The sequence below is a fragment of the Chiloscyllium plagiosum genome, chromosome 10 (genome assembly GCF_004010195.1).
Source record: "Chiloscyllium plagiosum isolate BGI_BamShark_2017 chromosome 10, ASM401019v2, whole genome shotgun sequence".
In the NCBI taxonomy this organism is placed as follows: Eukaryota; Metazoa; Chordata; class Chondrichthyes; order Orectolobiformes; family Hemiscylliidae; genus Chiloscyllium; species Chiloscyllium plagiosum.
Genome location: NC_057719.1, coordinates 85,958,135 through 85,975,647, shown reverse-complemented (window position 1 = coordinate 85,975,647; position 17,513 = coordinate 85,958,135). Strand labels below are relative to the sequence as shown.

Here is a 17,513-nt window from a genome sequence, read left to right as displayed (position 1 = left end):
CCATCAATTGTCTTCTGGAACTTCTCTGCTTTAAAACGGGAGAAAACAATGAACTGGGGACAAAGATAACATAAGAAGGGTATAAGTAGGAGTCTTCAGGTTGAGATGAGTGCCGGGGCAGCAACTACAATTATTTTGCTTTTATTAAAGAGTTTATGTAACTCGGGTTTAATAGTGAGAGACAACTTTTCTGAAATGATGGAAGCCAGAGGACGGATGAACTCTAGCTAGAGGTTCTACTTTATTACGATTAGAATGAACTAATCACTTGCTCACTTAATTGTACATTGCTTCGCGGGATTTAGTTGAGCAATATAAATTCAGTCCCGCCCACTGAAAAAGAAAACATGCAAAACCGTTCCACCAGCTTCACGCTTTTTTTTTACTTCATTGGCCAGCAATGACAATTTGAGATAAAACCTGGCCATTTTAAGCCTATAAATAGCGACAGGCTCCATGATGTGCATTGCTGCCAGACGAAAAGGAAAGGCAAGCGCACAGTGCGGTAGTTGCAGTGCTATCTTGTCATTTAGTGAAGGACGAGAGGCTGCAATAAAGAGAGGCGAAACGATCACTGAGGTGCGGTTAGGCATCTTGAAGTGAGTTTGATGTGTTGCTGTTTCTGACTTAATTTAAACAATCCTTGTATCATTTTATTAAGCTAACCATTTATCATGACCAGTGCTATTATTATTTCAGTTAGTTGCACCACTACTCTTATTGTTAGAATAATCATCAGCACGGATTTCCTGTCTGCGAGAAAAGGAATTGTTACAGCTGGGGAATCAACCACCTAAATGATTTTTGTGTTTGGGACCGGTTAATAAGAAGTCACCTTATCAACGCTAGAGAGAACCGAAAGTTGTTTTACGATGAACATACCTCTACATCCCGCTCGGTTTATTCGAAGCAAATGACCGTATCGATGAGGACATTGCCAATCAGCACATCTAGTTCCTGCTTGGGGGCTCTTGTAGCCCAGTGGTAGTGCCCCGATCTCTGAACCAGAGGTTTGGGACTATGCCGCGTTTGCTCCTGAGATGTGCAATAACATCTCTGAACAGGTTGATTAGGAAATATATAGCTGAACTGTTGGTGTATATTGAGTTTGTTATAGATTAGATCCATGAGTAAGGTCCTTAAAATTCTGCACTTATAAAATTGCCAAAACACTTTAAGTAGCGGCAGTTCAAATAGTTCCCAAATGTAACTATGAGTTCAGAGTTAGGGTGCGAAGACCATAAAATGGCAGTTTCCCTTCACTTAATCGTGGAGTGGCAGAGAATAATGGGAATTGTCCTATCTTCACTAGATACTTCAATTATTCATGCCGACGTCAGGGCTAGGAGCCCTTGTTTTGTCTGTTTCGTGGACAGCTCAAAAAACGCTTAATGCCAAAGGTTTGAATGATTCCGAGCGAGGTTTTGTTTGGAAGTCGGGCAAGATGTTTGCCTTTTCTTTAATAAGGGTGTCGGAGTTGGATCTGAAAACATCTCAGTCGGTGGGTGCCAACCAAGAGTTCAGACGACATAGAAAAAGAGACTGAGAAATGGAAATTGTGATTGACCAGAAGCAAAGGGGGTGTAAGGAAAAAATAGAATTTCTAACGACAGGGCATTTAGTCAGAGTGTAATGGAGTCCATGCTCGAACTGTGGCGTTTATAATCAAGTGCTGAACCCTAAGTGGAGGGAAGATGAAGGGGATGCTGGTGGAAAGACCGCAGTAAAACTCCTGCTTCGGGGGAAAGCAGGAACTACGCGGGGACATCAAGTTGATCTCCGAGCGTGGCAGCACTTCTGTTTTTATCCAGGAAGTGAAGGAATCTTTGGGAGATAGAAAAATGGCAAGAAACTTTCGGAGGGAAAGTTAATGTCAAAAGAAAATCTTTAGTTGACGCGTTCAGTTTTAAAGTAAACGATCATGTTTGTTGCTTCTCTCTGAGTGTAATACATGACTGATAACGTGAGGTGGTGTCTCGTTAATGGCGTTTACACTGCTTAGCTCATGTATTTTTATACAAGTGGAAACTTGTAGCTTTATCATTTTATTAGATAAAGGGCAGATCGTGAAACATTGACATTCTCCACTACTCTCGTAACATTATGCATAAAGAACAGGATACAATCCGCAACTTTTCACCGGCGGCAGTAAAAGTTGAAAATATTAACAGACTTCAAGGCTCGACCTCTCAGCGCCAGGGTATGGGTTATGACGGCAGAATAATATTCTCAAATTATGATAATGACTGTGACTAGGACTTTAATTGTGGGCAAGTCGAGAGCTAAATACAGTCAAATGACTGACCCTTTCTGTGTTCTGTAACTGATCCCAGTGTTAATAAATGGACGAGTCCGAAGCAAGGCATTTGTTACAAACCAAGTTCATTCTAAATAGTCAATCCCGAGTTGTAGTATGTTACAGGGACTGGAAAACTTCATATTTATACTTACCTCTTTATTGATAAGAACAGTAAAGTGTGTGTCATCGCTGTCTATCATCATAGTTTATCTGCACCTAGTTTCCTCGTTTAGCCTACCTGTTTAGATTCATTTACCCTTTTGTTTTCCAGAGAAATAATTAAGACGTTGCGTCTGGTTTGTGCTGCATTTAGACAAATTTCGGTAAGAGAGATGTTTGGGTGGCGAATTGCTACAGCTAATAAATTACAAGTTTGGAAATTTTCTGGTAGTCAGGTGGGCTAGAGGTACGAGGATTAGATGCTTGGTAGATGTATATAGGCAAAACAAGTGCATCTCCCTAAACGGAAAGAAGTTTGAATTTACTACCAAAGAATTTATGAATACCTCGAAACAATTGTCAGCATTAGGGAAGGAAAGCGTTTTTGAATGGTCAAATTGATCTTCAGAGCTCCTTTCAGAGCTAGTAAGCATATCACACGTTGAATTATGATGACCTTTCTTTGCGTGGGAATTATTCTTTTGTGACACCTAATGACACTTGTAGCTTCCCCTTTCTGCCACAAGGCGGAATTTCTACGTATTTGAAGATACGTCTGGCGCATTACTCGCCATTGTCACATATATTTTCCTCGTTCTGGATTTTTCTAGGCGTTATTTATGTGAAAATTGAGTACATGGAACTTTTGCATGCAAGATAAATAGTTTTCACCACTCTTTAAAGTAACATTTAGATTCGCCAGAAACAGAAAACAAAAGCAACTAAGAAAAAAGCATTATTAAATCTTCGTAAAGGAAACCAAGTTCTCTTGAGACATTATATTGGCTTTCCATGTTCCAAAGACTCGCTGGTTAATTCATTTTTTGGGGATAGGAAGTCGCAAAATCTATTCTACCTGTCTTTCAGCAACGCAAGCGTCTAACTTGGCAGGGTCCTACCGCTTAAAGAGGGGCGTCAGGCCTGCGTTATGTATCAACACTGTCAGCTGCGAATCCTGCGCTTATTCAGCGCCCCTGCTGTCCCCAATGTTAATCTGTGAGGTCCCAATCCTACGCATTTCCGATAACTCTCAGCTTTTAGATTTCTAAAGAGCAATGCCACCTAGGAGTCGCTGCTTCACTGTAGTAGAACACTGACTCATCCCATTTTTTGTTCCTTCCTCGAAGAATTCAATGGCAGAAACAACATTTGTAGCAGGCTCTGGGGAGGCGTACATAATAACAGAAAGCCAGTTGATATTGTGACTCCACTCTCTGCCGTCATTTTAATATGTTGATGTCTCTTTGAATATTCCAATGGCCTTCCCTTGCTTGAAAGTCATACTTTCGTTCTCTCACTGCTCCTTATTTTCTGTGATTCCATCTGCTGTTTGGCCCTCAGATTACTTCCCCTTTAGCCATTTGCAAGTCGGCTTATTGACCGTCAATCAAATAAACTGCATTTCGTACTAAGTGCCCCGGGCATTGAATTGTGCCATCGATTTTAATTAACCCTGCTCATTGTTATGACCCGAGGCCAATGTTGAGTTCATAATGAATCTGGTGGCTTACACGGTAGCCATCTCCATGTTCAGTTTGAGAGGTCTTAGTACGAATCTCTTGCTTTCTTCTGCGATTTAAAACTATGGTTTGCTGTTTCCACATGCAAGTTTTGTTCATGTTTTTTTTCCCTTTGAAACAGAGGTAATACTTGGAGTGAGCAGGGAGACCTGAAACAGTCAGGATCGGAAGGAAACTGCGTGGGAATCGCAGAAGATCCGTTGAGAATCAGAAAGAATGAGTAGCTTGGCGGAAAGCAACCCCCCTTTGGAATTGGAGGAGAAGAACTATGACTTTGGTGAACACAGTTTGAAGATCTCCACCTTTAAAGGAGCGTACCTAGGCGTTTCGGCTTTTGTCTGGGAACCTGTAAGTGTAGCAGCCGATTGCAACACAATGTTTGGATTTGAAAGCATACTTCCTAACCAGTGTGCAACTAATTTGCTGGATGATTTGACGTGGATGTGCACAGCATTTGGAGGACCATTCACTGGTTCTGCCTATATTGCTCGCAAGACAAAACTTTTCCCTGTGGCTCGGTACACGTGACAATAAATTCAATTCAATTCCATTGTTTATGGCCCAGACCAGAAGTCATTCATTCGTCCTCACCCACTGAACACATCGGCTCTTCTTTTCTTCCTCGCGGGTTTACCTGCTTTCTCTTGATGCTCTGGTCGTGTAAATAATACATTTCAAGTGAGAACATCCTGACGAAGCCTGCTTGAGCAGATTCCGTTCCCACTCACTTCGCTCTTTTCCAGCTCGATCATTCTTTTTTTGACAGTTTGGACCTCTTCATTCTGATATAATCCCTGAAAATCCTTTTTAAAACCTTCTCCTTTATTAACGTAGAATTAAATTCATGGAGGCCTAGCAAATGTCCTCGAAAGTTCTGTACATGTTTTACCCTGACCTCTGTTCTTCGCAATTCTATCCTCCTCCAAGAATGAACATTAGAGTCCTTTGCATTTTTCTGTTAGACTGCTGTATCGATATTTTGAATCACTTGTTCATCTGCACCCTTACACCTCTCAATTTATCCACCTTGCTTTAAGGAGTACAAAGTTTCCCTATTTGTATTCTTCCTTCCAAGATGCATTGTCGGGCGCTCATCTACATTATTTGACAGTTGCGTTCCTATTGTATGAAATTTATTTAAGTCACCCTGTACTGTCTCAAAAGTCTCCTTTCTTTACAATGTAACCCACAATTTGCCATATCCCACAAATTTTTAACCATACATTCTGATTCTCCATTCTAAACCATTTAGAGTATGTGAACAATAGACACTTCGGTCTACTGCGTTACCTTAGTTCCTTTTCTCTCTTTCAGGAAGAAGAATTTATGAACTCTGTTACATTTTGACTTTTTAAAGCTGTTTTAATATCACACCTGATTGGCGGGGACCAGATTAGTTTTCTAACCACGTATCCAATGTTAAGCAACAGCTTCTGCATTTGTTCCCGTTCCTTCTTTGGAAAAGAACTCACATTAATCAAATGCCAATTTGTTAACCAGTTTACGCTACTCATCTTCTGGTTAAACATTCTGTTTGTAATAATGCTTTGCCCTGTCTTCCCTATCTTTCTTTGAGATATGGAGATGCAATCTATCCAGATCGAAGGGTTTTTTTTGTGTTTGATTCCTTGAAACCTTTGCAGTTTTAAAGGACAGAATAAGTTACATTTAAATAGCGGCTTCCATGCAGAAAAGTGACCAAATATGGTTAAAACCTTTTCATCAATAGAAATGAGATCAAGGCACTCACCAGGTGTCAGAACGGATGACTGAAAACAGCAATGGTCAATGAGGTGGGCTCAGTGGTTAGCACTGCTGCCTCACGGTGCTAAGGATCCATGTTCAATTCCAACCGCGGACGATTGTCTGTGTGGGTTTCCTGCCGCAGGCTAGCTGGATTAGCCATGGCCAATGCACGGTTATAGGGAATGGGGGACTGGTCTGGATGGGATGCGTTTCTGAGGGTCAATATGGGCTGAATGGCCTGCTTCCTTGTTGTAGAGATCTAAAGGTAGTTTTTTTAGAACCTTCACAAAGTGGGTGCTAGCGAAGGCGTGAGCCCTAATGAAGGGCTTATGTCCGAAACTTAGATTCTCCTCCTCCTCGGACGCTGCCTGACCGGCTATGCTTTTCCAGCGTCACATATTTTTGACTCTGATATCCAGCATCTCGCAGTCCTCACGTTCTCTCCTTATTTCATAAGCTAATGATCTAAGTAGACTTGAAATGATAAACAGGGCAGTTTGAGCACATAACGATTCCTTACTGCAACCAAACCAAAAAGAAGTGGCCACTGATTCAGGGCAGCAGTGAGCTACGCGAAGCTGCCTGCCTGCGTTTCCTGAGCACCACCGATGGCGGTAATGCCGCTCTCCTTGGGAAACCGGGGTGACAGCATTCCTCTCAGTGATAGGGTGAGGTTGCACGCAGTCGAGAGGATCCCGAGTTGAGGTGCTGAACTGTTCCGCGGAGAGCTCCCGAGTTCAGCATGGATCTGGGTCAGAGTTAAGGAAGGGGGATTACGGTGCGCGCGCGCTTGTTTGTGTGTGTGTGTGTGTGGGTCTGTGTAGGTCTGTGTGTGTGTGTGTGTGAGTGCGCGCGCGAGTGTATCTGTGTGTGTGGATCTGTGTGTGCGCGCGCGTGTATCGGTGTGTGTGGATCTGTGTGTGCGCGCGCGTGTATCGGTGTGTGTGGATCTGTGTGTGCGCGCGCGTGTATCGGTGTGTGTGGATCTGTGTGTGCGCGCGCGTGTATCGGTGTGTGTGGATCTGTGTGTGCGCGCGCGTGTATCGGTGTGTGTGGATCTGTGTGTGCGCGCGCGTGTATCGGTGTGTGTGGATCTGTGTGTGCGCGCGCGTGTATCGGTGTGTGTGGATCTGTGTGTGCGCGCGCGTGTATCGGTGTGTGTGGATCTGTGTGTGCGCGCGCGTGTATCGGTGTGTGTGGATCTGTGTGTGCGCGCGCGTGTATCGGTGTGTGTGGATCTGTGTGTGCGCGCATGTGTGTATCTGTGTGTGGGCGCGCGCGGGTGTGTATCTCTGTGTGTGGAGCTGTGTGTGCGCGCGCGTGTATCTGTGTGTGTGTCTGTGTATGTCTGTGCGTGTGTCTGTGTGTGTGTGTGCGTGAGTGCGCGCGCGCGAGTGAGAGGGGTGTGAGTGAATGAGTAGGTCGCGTAGAGTGAGTGGATTGTAGAATGAGTGAGGATGAAGTGAGAAGGAATACGTGAATGAGTGGTGCAAGCGAATGACCAAGGAATATGCAATGAGTGATTGAGGGTAAGGTGAGTAAAGATGCATGCGAGCGATGTGTATGTGCATCAGGGATGACTGAGTTAATCAGATGGAGTGGGGATTTATATGGGAAGGAGAAATACATGACTGCTTGGGTGGGGGGAAGATAATGAGGGAGTGGGAGTGTGAATGCATGAGGGAGAACTAGTGTGGGCGAATGGGGAGTGAGAGTAGGGTGTGAGACTATCTGTAGAGAAAGGACTGGAAATGGAGTGAGCTGGTGTGTGTATGTTAGAGAAGGTAAATGAAGGATTGTGAGTGTTTTTACGTTTGAAGGATGGATTGGGGCTGGGGTGTGGAGTGTGTTTGAAAACTTTGTACTGAGTGAACAAAATAAACACCTGAACTGAAAGCCCGCTTGTTTGCAACTTCCATTTTTATATGAACTCCAGAGAGACAGTCTTGGAGTGTGTGTCGCTAGAGGTATCTGTAGTGTTAATTAAATTCAACTCACAACTTAGGCGCAGCATCCCCCCACTCCCCTTCCTGATAATCAGGACTCTATTCTATCTCCTCACAATCTTGATTGTTTCCTGAAAAGGCCAGTTTTAATTAACTGTTTCTGCTTCTTGGCATTTTAATAGTTATTCTCATTAATTACTCAGTTATTTATATTGTCAATTTATTGTTTTGCAATTATCTAATTTAAGTTAATTTTCAATGTTCTGTCAAACTTTGTCATTATGAAACTTTGTCTCTGCTTCCTCTCACCCTCAAAAAGAGAAAATCTGAAACGTAGTCTTCCATTCAAAATGTTTGGCAAGTTCGCCCTATGTTCAGACAACATTCTGAGTGTTAATGAAGCCATGTGCTCCAGAACTTCCATCTCCTAGCCAAGGTGTTTCAGTACAGCCACAATACAGCAATCTACCAGGCATTGCAGAAAATTTCCAAGGCCATTTCTGGCCACAAAGAAAGGGCCTGATTCAACCTGGCCAATTACTGTCCCATCAGTCAACTCTTGATTATCAACAGTGTGATAGAAAGGACCATCATTAGTGCTATCAAGAGCTTCGTATCAAACAATAATTTGCCAGTGCCACTCAGCTCCTGATCAAGTTATAGTCTTGTGCAAATATCACGAAGGGAGAACAAACTATGTGGTGATGTGACACTGACCAACTCCAACAGCCAGGTAGCATTTGACCGAATATGAGGTCAAGGAGGTAGAAAAAGTCTGCAGTCAATGAGAATGATTTCCCACTGGTAAGCATAATTACTAACATGAAGGACGGTGATTGCAGTTTGTTGAAAACTAAGTCATCTCAGTCCTAGGACAAGGCACCAGGAGTTCTTCAGAACAATGTCCTCTGCCCAAATATAGTCAGCGGGGTTGTCTTGAGGCGTGCCTCCGTCATAAGGTCAGGAGAAGAATTGTTCATTCGTGATGTGATAGTATTCCAAAGTATTCGTGACTCCTCAAGTCTATGGAACAAAACCTGGATAATTTTCAGACTTGTGCTGGTAAGTGACAGGTAACGTGTACACTAAATAAGTACCAGGTAATGACCAGCTCCAAGAAAAGTGAATCTAATAATTTTCCCTTTACAATTAATGGCATTAATATCATTGAATTTCCCACTATCAACATCATTGAAGTTATTATGGTTGAAATAGGTCAGAAACTTGAACTTCGCTCTTTGAAGCCTTCTCATCATTTACAAATCAAAAGTGGTATGGGTAACTTTCCAGTTGCATGGATGAACGCAGTTCCAGCAGCACTCTAAAAGTTCAACATCATCCAGAACAAAGCAGAAACCTTTATTGCCACCTCATCCATTATCTTAAACATTACTCTTTCCACCACTGGCCAACAATGAAACACTGTGCCACCAACACAATGCACTGCAGCAACTCACCAAGGTTGCTTTGACACCACCTTCCAAACCCACGACTGCTTCCACCTAGAAATACAAGGGCAGCATGGAGCTAAACACGATCTCAAGTTCTCCTACAAGCCTCATCCGAACATTTATCACTATTTCTTCCGTATCAGTTTCAAATTCCTGGAACTTTTTTCCTACTAGAACTATGGGTCCACCTGCACCACCAGGACTGCAACGGTCCTAGAAGGCAGCTTATCACCTTTTCGAAGGCAAATGGGATGGGCAAAAAATGCTAGCAGCCGGTGACACCTAAGTTCTGTGAAAAAAACTTTTTTTAAGGAAGTAAGATACCTTTAACTCTTTTATTGTCATCGATACTGATTCTGCTTCTGACCCTCAATTTGCTGTGTAATTTCTTTAGTCTTCACTACACTGTGTAATTTCTTTAGTCTTCACTACACTGTAGTCTGCGCTACACTTCTTCCACTCCTGTCTTTGTGGTTACATCACCACCTTCCATAAACAATTGCCAGTACAGTTTATTTTATGATAGAATTATTGCTGCCACATATAGTTAGTCACTATAGCTTATTACATCAAGTTCCTCGATTGTGCTTTGAATACTGTGTGCAGTGCCGTACAGGCAGTTTAATCTTATATTTATAGTTGTTCCTGCACTCTCATTTTTAACAGCTTATTCCTCTATGAGATAAGTTAATATTCCATGTACATTTACTGCATCCTTGTCCCAATTTGTGGGCGGCACGGTGGCACAGTGGTTAGCACTGCTGCCTCACAGCGCCAGAGACCCGGGTTCAATTCCAGCCTCAGGCGACTGACTGTGTGGAGTTTGCACATTCTCCCCGTGTCTGCGTGGGTTTCCTCCGGGTGCTCCGGTTTCCTCCCACAGTCCAAAGACCTGCAGGTCAGGTGAATTGGCCATGCTAAATTGCCCGTAGTGTTAGGTAAGGGGTAAATGTAGGGGTATGGGTGGGTTGCGTTTCGGCGGGGCGGTGTGGACTTGTTGGGCCGCAGGGCCTGTTTCTACACTGTAAGTAATCTAATCTTACCTTGACCTGATTTTTATCTCATTTCCTAATTCTTTCCTCTCCAGGCTATGCAATCTGCACACGGCCATTCTCCTTTCTAGTTTAACTTTCTATCAACCCCCATAATTATCCCAGTTCATTGAATGTAGAAATATGGATAGGAAATTGATTGAGTGATAGGAAATCAGCTAAAAAATGGTTAATGGCTATCTTAGACTCGGGGAAGGTGTGAATTGGAATTCCCAAGGGGTTGGTATTGGGAATTTTGCATCAGTTTTCGATCTGCTACCTATGCAACGATTAACACTTGCTTCATGTAATCTGTCATACTGTCTTTTTACTTTGTTCCATACTTCTGGAATTTCTGTAACAGGAATAACCTCTCCCCCACCCCGCAAAATCCTTTATCGCCAATATCATGTGCTCCAAAATTGATGACTCCAAATAGACTTCCCATTTCTTCTGCAGCTCGTCTTCAATTTTCCTTCCCTTTTTTGCCTTTTCGATCTGTTACAATTTGAAGACAGAGCAGGGGCTGAACCGAAACAGAACGCCCTAATTCTGAAAGAATTGTGCACGTTACGCTTGGCTTTTGACAATCTCTGCTTTGTTATCGTGAATCTCCTGGGCCATATGCCATTCGGATGTTTTTAGACTTTGCGGTCTCACTGGATTATGAGGTTCCGAACTCAGCTGAATGTCTTTGGTAGCAATAAAAGTGATGGCAGCTTGACTGAGACATCAGAACCGTGAGTTAACGTGGTATGTTTTCACGGTCAAAACCGCGCCATGTTTTGGAAAGGATTTCCATATCTCTAATCTACAAGGCCAGGAGTGCCACTGTTTTTACTTGCGCTGTGATGATATTCCCACATTATTGTACTGATTTGCAAAGATTGTCAACCCATTGGCATCAATGTGTTTGGATCATTGCAAATCTATTAATATCCATGTGTAAATCCGTTTGCGCTAATGCGTTTTGTTTCTCGTTCAGGGTCTTGTCCTTTGTCGCTACTTTGAGAGCGAGAAAATTGATTTCACTGGGAAGAAAGTGCTTGAACTGGGTTCTGGCACTGGAATCGTCGGCATTTTAGCAGTGCTGCTGGGTAAGGCGTCCCTTCTCGCTGCTTAAATATCAGGAACAAAATAAAACTGGCGATGTTTCTTTAGTTATTCATGCAAATATTGGTATAAGGCTCTGACAAAAGCCTCAGGTTTTGAAATTTTGCCATTACTTGCGCCATGACCTGTTGAGTCTTCAGCAATTTCTGTATTAATTTCAATAGGGAAAGCTAATTTGTTATCCAATTTCAAGGCTTTGGAGCAATCTTACAATTGATACTAGTAAGGCTCGTGGACGTTCTAATAATCGTGTTCCCGCGCCCTGTACTGTTCTTCGTCCGTTTTATTCTTTAGGGTCGAGAGGGTTGAGCAGCCTACAATGGCAGACCGCTGTAGTCTAATATTTTGACACACGCGGTGAAATGCTCACAAGCTGAGCGTATTATAAAATGCTGGGATAAGTCAAACAAACGGATGAATTATCCAACGCGCTGATACTCGCATGTAAGGCGAGTGGACAGTGATTTCGAGAAGAATTGATTCTTCTTGTTAGGGATATGATTTTGGAAAGATCTGATTACACTTGATCTTCCTCTGAAGCTTAAGTTGCAGCTATGACACACAGAATAGGTGCATGCAGCTTCTGTCTGGCTTTTTGGTTCAAAGTCATTAGGAGCCCATAGCCAACGGTGTTGCAATTCATTGAGTGAGAAATCTGCATTACATACCTTTTAATATGAGGCAGTGCTCAGATAATGATGTGACATCATTGTTTTTACCAGGTGGAGATGTCACGTTGACGGACAGATCCTATGTTTTGAACCAAATAGAATACAACGTGCAAGCTAACATTCCAGCCAGCAGCAGACACCGTTCATCAATCCGGACCCTAGCTTGGGGTGACGATCAGTGCAACTTTCCAAATGACTTTGATTATATTCTGGGTTCAGATATTGTGTACAACCCCTCGCAATTTCCTGGTCTTTTGCAGACACTGTTGTACCTCTCCACGGACAAAACTATTGTTTATATGTCTTCTAACATGGCGGCCAGAGAAGGAGCCATCAATTTTCACGAGGACCTCTTACCCAAGCAGTTTAACAGCGAAATACTTCATACAAGTGGAAGTAATTGCATTTACAAAGTGACTAGAAAACACCCGCGCCATGGGCACTAATTTCTGATGCATATTTATTTCCTCACGTTGCAATCCACAAACTGTGTACTCTACTCACAGCTTTGTGAGAATTTAATTATCTGAGTGAAGGTGAAATTGAAGTTCTATCCGGTTCTGGAATGAAGCTTCCTAATTTAATCTGCTAAGGATTGGAATCCGCATTCTGTAGTGAAAAAAGATGTTTTTCAGGAAGCAAAATCCTTGGTGTCGTTTCTTCTTTTTGCATAGCTGAACCTGAGAAATTTTGCAAAGGCATTTTTTTTTACTGAAATAATTTTGTTTTGGGCTTTATGTTGCGGCCGTGCTCATTTTTGCTGCATCAAATAAGTGCCATTAACTGAGATACAAACAAAGTAAAACTGCAGGAGCTTATTTTTCGTTGACAGAAATAAATTACAAGACAAGCAGGCATCATGCGTGAGCAGTGCATATATTTAGACTTTGATAGAAACACTCAATAGTATTTTAGAGATGGGAAATAGTTGACATATTCTGGTCTTCAACTCATCCACGAGCGTTAATTATACTGACAGTCATCAACAAAGATAATAACCTTTGAATGTGTTCCAGAGCTTAATTGGAGTAGGTGGTGCAGATTAAATAATGGCAGCTTTACATTTGTTGCAATAAAAACAAAGGTTCAAATCGATTAACTATAGACAGAACAATAATAATGACTAAATTTGCAAATTAAAGCTTGATTTTGCAATATGTGGACCATTTCCTGCACTGTATAATACTAAACCTAAACAGATGCAAGTTCATTAAAACGCGACCCTATTTACAGTTTTTTTTAAGTGCGTTTGATGATTCTTAACAGCGGGCCACCACTGGACAACTCAGTTGCACGCTTGTGCCATTGCACTGAAACGGGGAAGCGTGTTCAATTCGTAAAGCATTGTTAGCAGTAACATAGAATTAGAGGAGTCGATGCTGCACTTCAGAGATTAGAGTAGAAATGCATATTTTGAATTACTGCTTTACGATTTTTATTCAGAGAAGGCATACAGCTACTCCTCACTGGCGTGGAATCCATTTGATATAATTAACATTCTTCGCCTGAAGACCATATTCCGTGTTTGATCTCTGCCTTAGGTCCAAAGGATCATGCTGTCATTGTACATGAGCCAAAGAGCAAACAGGCATGATGATGAAATAGGTTGCTAACTGGGATATGGCCTTTATTGCAAAGGGAATGTAAACGATTTTCGTGAGACCCCATCGATTATACATCCCAACTTTACAATATCTTTTAAAGAGCAATATACTGGCATTGGATAGAGTCCAGAGAAAACTAGTTAGGTTGATTCCTGGGATGATTGAGTTATATCATGAGAAAATGAGCATGCTGGTGGACTTTAGAAAAATTTGAAGTGAATTTGTTAAAGTGGAGAACTCTAAGTGGAGTTGGTTGAGGGAATGTTGAGAGAATGTTTCCAATTGTGGGGAACCAAGAGCTGTTTAGCAATAAAGTGTCTTCAATTTGCGATGGAGATGAGAAGTAATTTCTTTTCTCAGATGGTTATTAATGTTTGGAATTTTTTTCATGCCCACGAGCAATGTAAAGTCGGATCATAGAGTCATAGAGATGTACAGCATGGAAGCAGACCGTTCGGTCCAACCCGTCCATGCCGATATCCCAACCCATTTCGTCCCACCTGCCAGCACCCGGCCCATATCCCTCCAAACCCTTCCTATTCATATACCCATCCAAATGCCTCTTAAATGCTGCAATTGTACCAGCCTCCACCACATCCTCTGGTTGTTCATTCCATACACACACCACCCTCTTCGTGAAAAAGTTGCCACTTAGGTCCCCTCTCACCATAAACCTATGACTTCTAGTTCTGGAATCCCCATCCCAGGGAGAAGACCTTGTCTATTTACCCTATCCAAGCCACTCATGATTTTATAAACCTCCATAAGGTCACCCCTCAGCATTCGAGGCTCCAGGAAAACAGCCTCAGCCTTTCAGCCTCTTCCTATGCATCAAGTCCTCCAATCCTGGCAAGTTGGACAAGCCATCTAGGGTTATGGGAAGGGTAAGATTGGTTGCAGGTGTTGCAGACAAGAAAGTGAGGTCGAAGCTAATTTACAAGAACAGAGGCCGAAATGTTAAACCGCAAGTGCTTTATTAAGGAGTTGTTTATTCTATAGGCAGCAAAGTTCGACGAAGCAGTTTCTCGGCCCAAAAGTGTCCAAGCGACGTCACCATTGCGTAATCGGGCGCTTAAATTTCCAGTTCACCATACTTATACAAATACACCACAGAAGCGGCAATCAAATCAATCAGATTCTTTGTGAATCGTGGACCGGGAACTAGGGGGCTGAAGACGATTTTCTGCTTCCACTTATATATTATATAAAGTTCGCTAATATATTTGAATTGTGAATTTAGTCTCAGTAACTTTGAACCACTGAACTGCTGGATTGTCATAAAAATCTAATTATTCCACTGACTGTCTATTTGGAACAAGTGCTGAGAGAGCCAACAAGAGGCAAACACTGATTTTATCTCGCCCTATCATTCTGTAGGGCTAAGAATCCCTAACGTGTGGAAACAGGCCCTTCAGCCCTACAAGTACATACCGACCTTCCGAAAGGCAACCCACTCCCAATTCCTGATGAAGGTCTTATGCCCGCAACGTCGATTCTCCTGCTCCTCGGATGCTGTCTGACGTGCTGTGTTTTTCCAGCACCACACTACAATTTACTCCTGTCTAATGCACCTAAACTACACATCCCTGAACACTATGGGCAATTTAGCACGGCCATTTTGCCTAACCTGCATATCTTTGGATTGTGGGAGGAAACCGGAGCGCGCGGAGTAAACCCATACAGACACGGGGAGAATGTGCAAGCTCCACACAAACTCCGTCACCTGAGGCTGGAATCAAACCCGGTCCCTAGCGCTGGAGGGCAGCAGTGCTAACCACTGAGCCACCGTGCCGCCCCCACTGAGCCACCGTGTCCCGTACTCAGCCACATGCTCTGACCGTTAGTAGGAGAAGAGTATGATGAGCTGTGCACGTCTTCTATGAGAGTGAGAATAGCAATAAGTGGTGAGAGCCATCACCAATTTCCCCCAATGCTACGGAGGAGTGAACGGATCTGCAGTAAAACCCACGGAAAATCACAGTCTGTAGGGTAACTATTGAGGTAAAATAATTATTGGATAAGATATGATCCCTCGATACTTATAAGTAGACCAGGATTGCTTCATTGTCACTGTGCTAACAAATCCTGGAACTCACTGACGACAGCATGTTAGGAGATGCATTGGCTCACCGCCACATTCCCACGCTAGCTTCATTGGTTCACCACAACATTGCCAACGACAATTATGGACGGGCCGTGCTCATGATTCCATTCATCTCATGAAGGTGATGCTGCAAATGGCAAGTAGAGCAATGTAGAAAAGCAGACGGATCCACTCAGTGAACTGGGCCTTATCTTCTCTAATACGGCCATTGTGATGTTGCTACCTTAGTTAAAGTTCTGATGAAATAGCAGGCCTGTCGCAATAATATATGTTAAAACAAAATTGGCTGGCCCCTACCCCACATCCGTTTCAAATTAGCTTTTGCGTAAACAGTAGGGAATTAATATGATTGTCGCTTGTCGAGGCTGTCTGATGCTGGTTCATGAGGAGACCCATTCTCTGTTGCTAGGGACAATCTATCATAACTAAATGGTATCTCTTACATCAAGACTTTCTGACGAAATCGTTGCCTTGAGGTGTGTGTGCCGAATGGAACAACGTTTAAGTTACTATATTGACGGCGTTAAAACTGACTGGCGTACTCCCACATTCGAAGAAAAAAACTGCCCGAAAAGATTGTAGCGTGTTTGCACACGCTTGCGAATATTGGAGCATTGGAATCGCACAATTAATGACGATGTGCATTACTGTTTGTCATTGAGAAAACCGAAATTCAATTTTCTGCAACTCCATTCATAATTACTCGAAAATATATTATGGACACCGAATTCGTTTTCTGTTAGTTGTTGGGTCTTAAACCTCTGGGCTCCCTGTCAACCTTTCCCCTTAATCTCACTCCTAAAGGAGAATGCAATGTCGAAAGTGAATGACTCAGTTAATAATTTAATTTCGTCAGCACTCGGTGGACTTCAAATGCCAAAGGTTGCGTTCTACCTCCTACCACTAACGCGGACCGCCCATGTTAATGTTCAACACACACAAAACGAAGCGTTCAGACATCATTAAAGAGACAAGCGGGTAGGTAGGGCGCAACACATTGCAAAAGAGTTGAACATTTCAACACAATCATCGACTCATCATCCGCTGGTTATTTTGTTCAAGCCAGCTCAGTAATTATATATTTATTGTAAAGAATATCCTAATGTATAATGTTGGGAGGAAACTTGAAGATCGGTGTGTGGGTCCTGCTATGATTACCAGATTCCCAGCGAATTGTGATAGTTGGACCTTGTCATTTGCCAAGGTATCAAGTGACTTCTCGATAGCAGAGAAATAATCGGCGAGAGAGAAATCATGTGACATATTAGGAAGCGATAAATTAAGCTTAATTTAAGAAAACGAATCTTAGTTATCACGTATAACTTCAATGTAAAGCCAACAACGGAGAAGCTCAGAAACCATAATATCAAATGTAGAGGCAGGAAATTGCGTTCTTTACGTTAGAAGGCCATCCCACGTTTGGCCATTTTGAATACATAGATTTCCATGTCCTCCATGCTGTCAACAACGCTGCAATCAAAATATACAGATTTTGGTCGAAAAGATCGCTTTGATCCGAAAGTTTCAATTCATCAGCAAAATAAATTGCCTTGGTTTGAGTGGTTGCACAATGTCTGCATTAACTTGGCGTGGGATTGAAAGGAAGACGCACCGTTCGAAGCAAGGATGAAGTCATGATCCCGAAGAAAGTTAGTGTGACCCTTGCCCAGTGTCAAACGGTGGATTTGTACATGTGGTCTGCACACCCGGGAATGTTAATTATGGCATTGTTTTGTACTTGTTCCAGGACGCTTAACTGATTTGTCGTGGCAACATTTCCATCTGATAAGAGGGAGAAAACAATTATGTTTTGGTTTGCCCTTGATGATCGACCCTTTATTGAGATCATGGTAGCAAAAGAGCCTTAAA

At 42.6% G+C, this 17,513-nt stretch overlaps 1 protein-coding gene across 1 annotated transcript; it reads left to right on the top strand.

Moving 5' to 3' along the window:
• The first annotated feature begins 4,194 nt into the window (after positions 1 to 4,194).
• Positions 4,195 to 12,382, top strand: LOC122554020 (EEF1A lysine methyltransferase 3-like). The gene is made up of 3 exons (XM_043698506.1): positions 4,195 to 4,326; positions 11,138 to 11,249; positions 11,988 to 12,382. Exons 1-3 carry the CDS (start codon positions 4,195 to 4,197, stop codon positions 12,380 to 12,382), a joined length of 639 nt encoding a protein of 212 aa, XP_043554441.1.
• Positions 12,383 to 17,513: the final 5,131 nt, after the last annotated feature.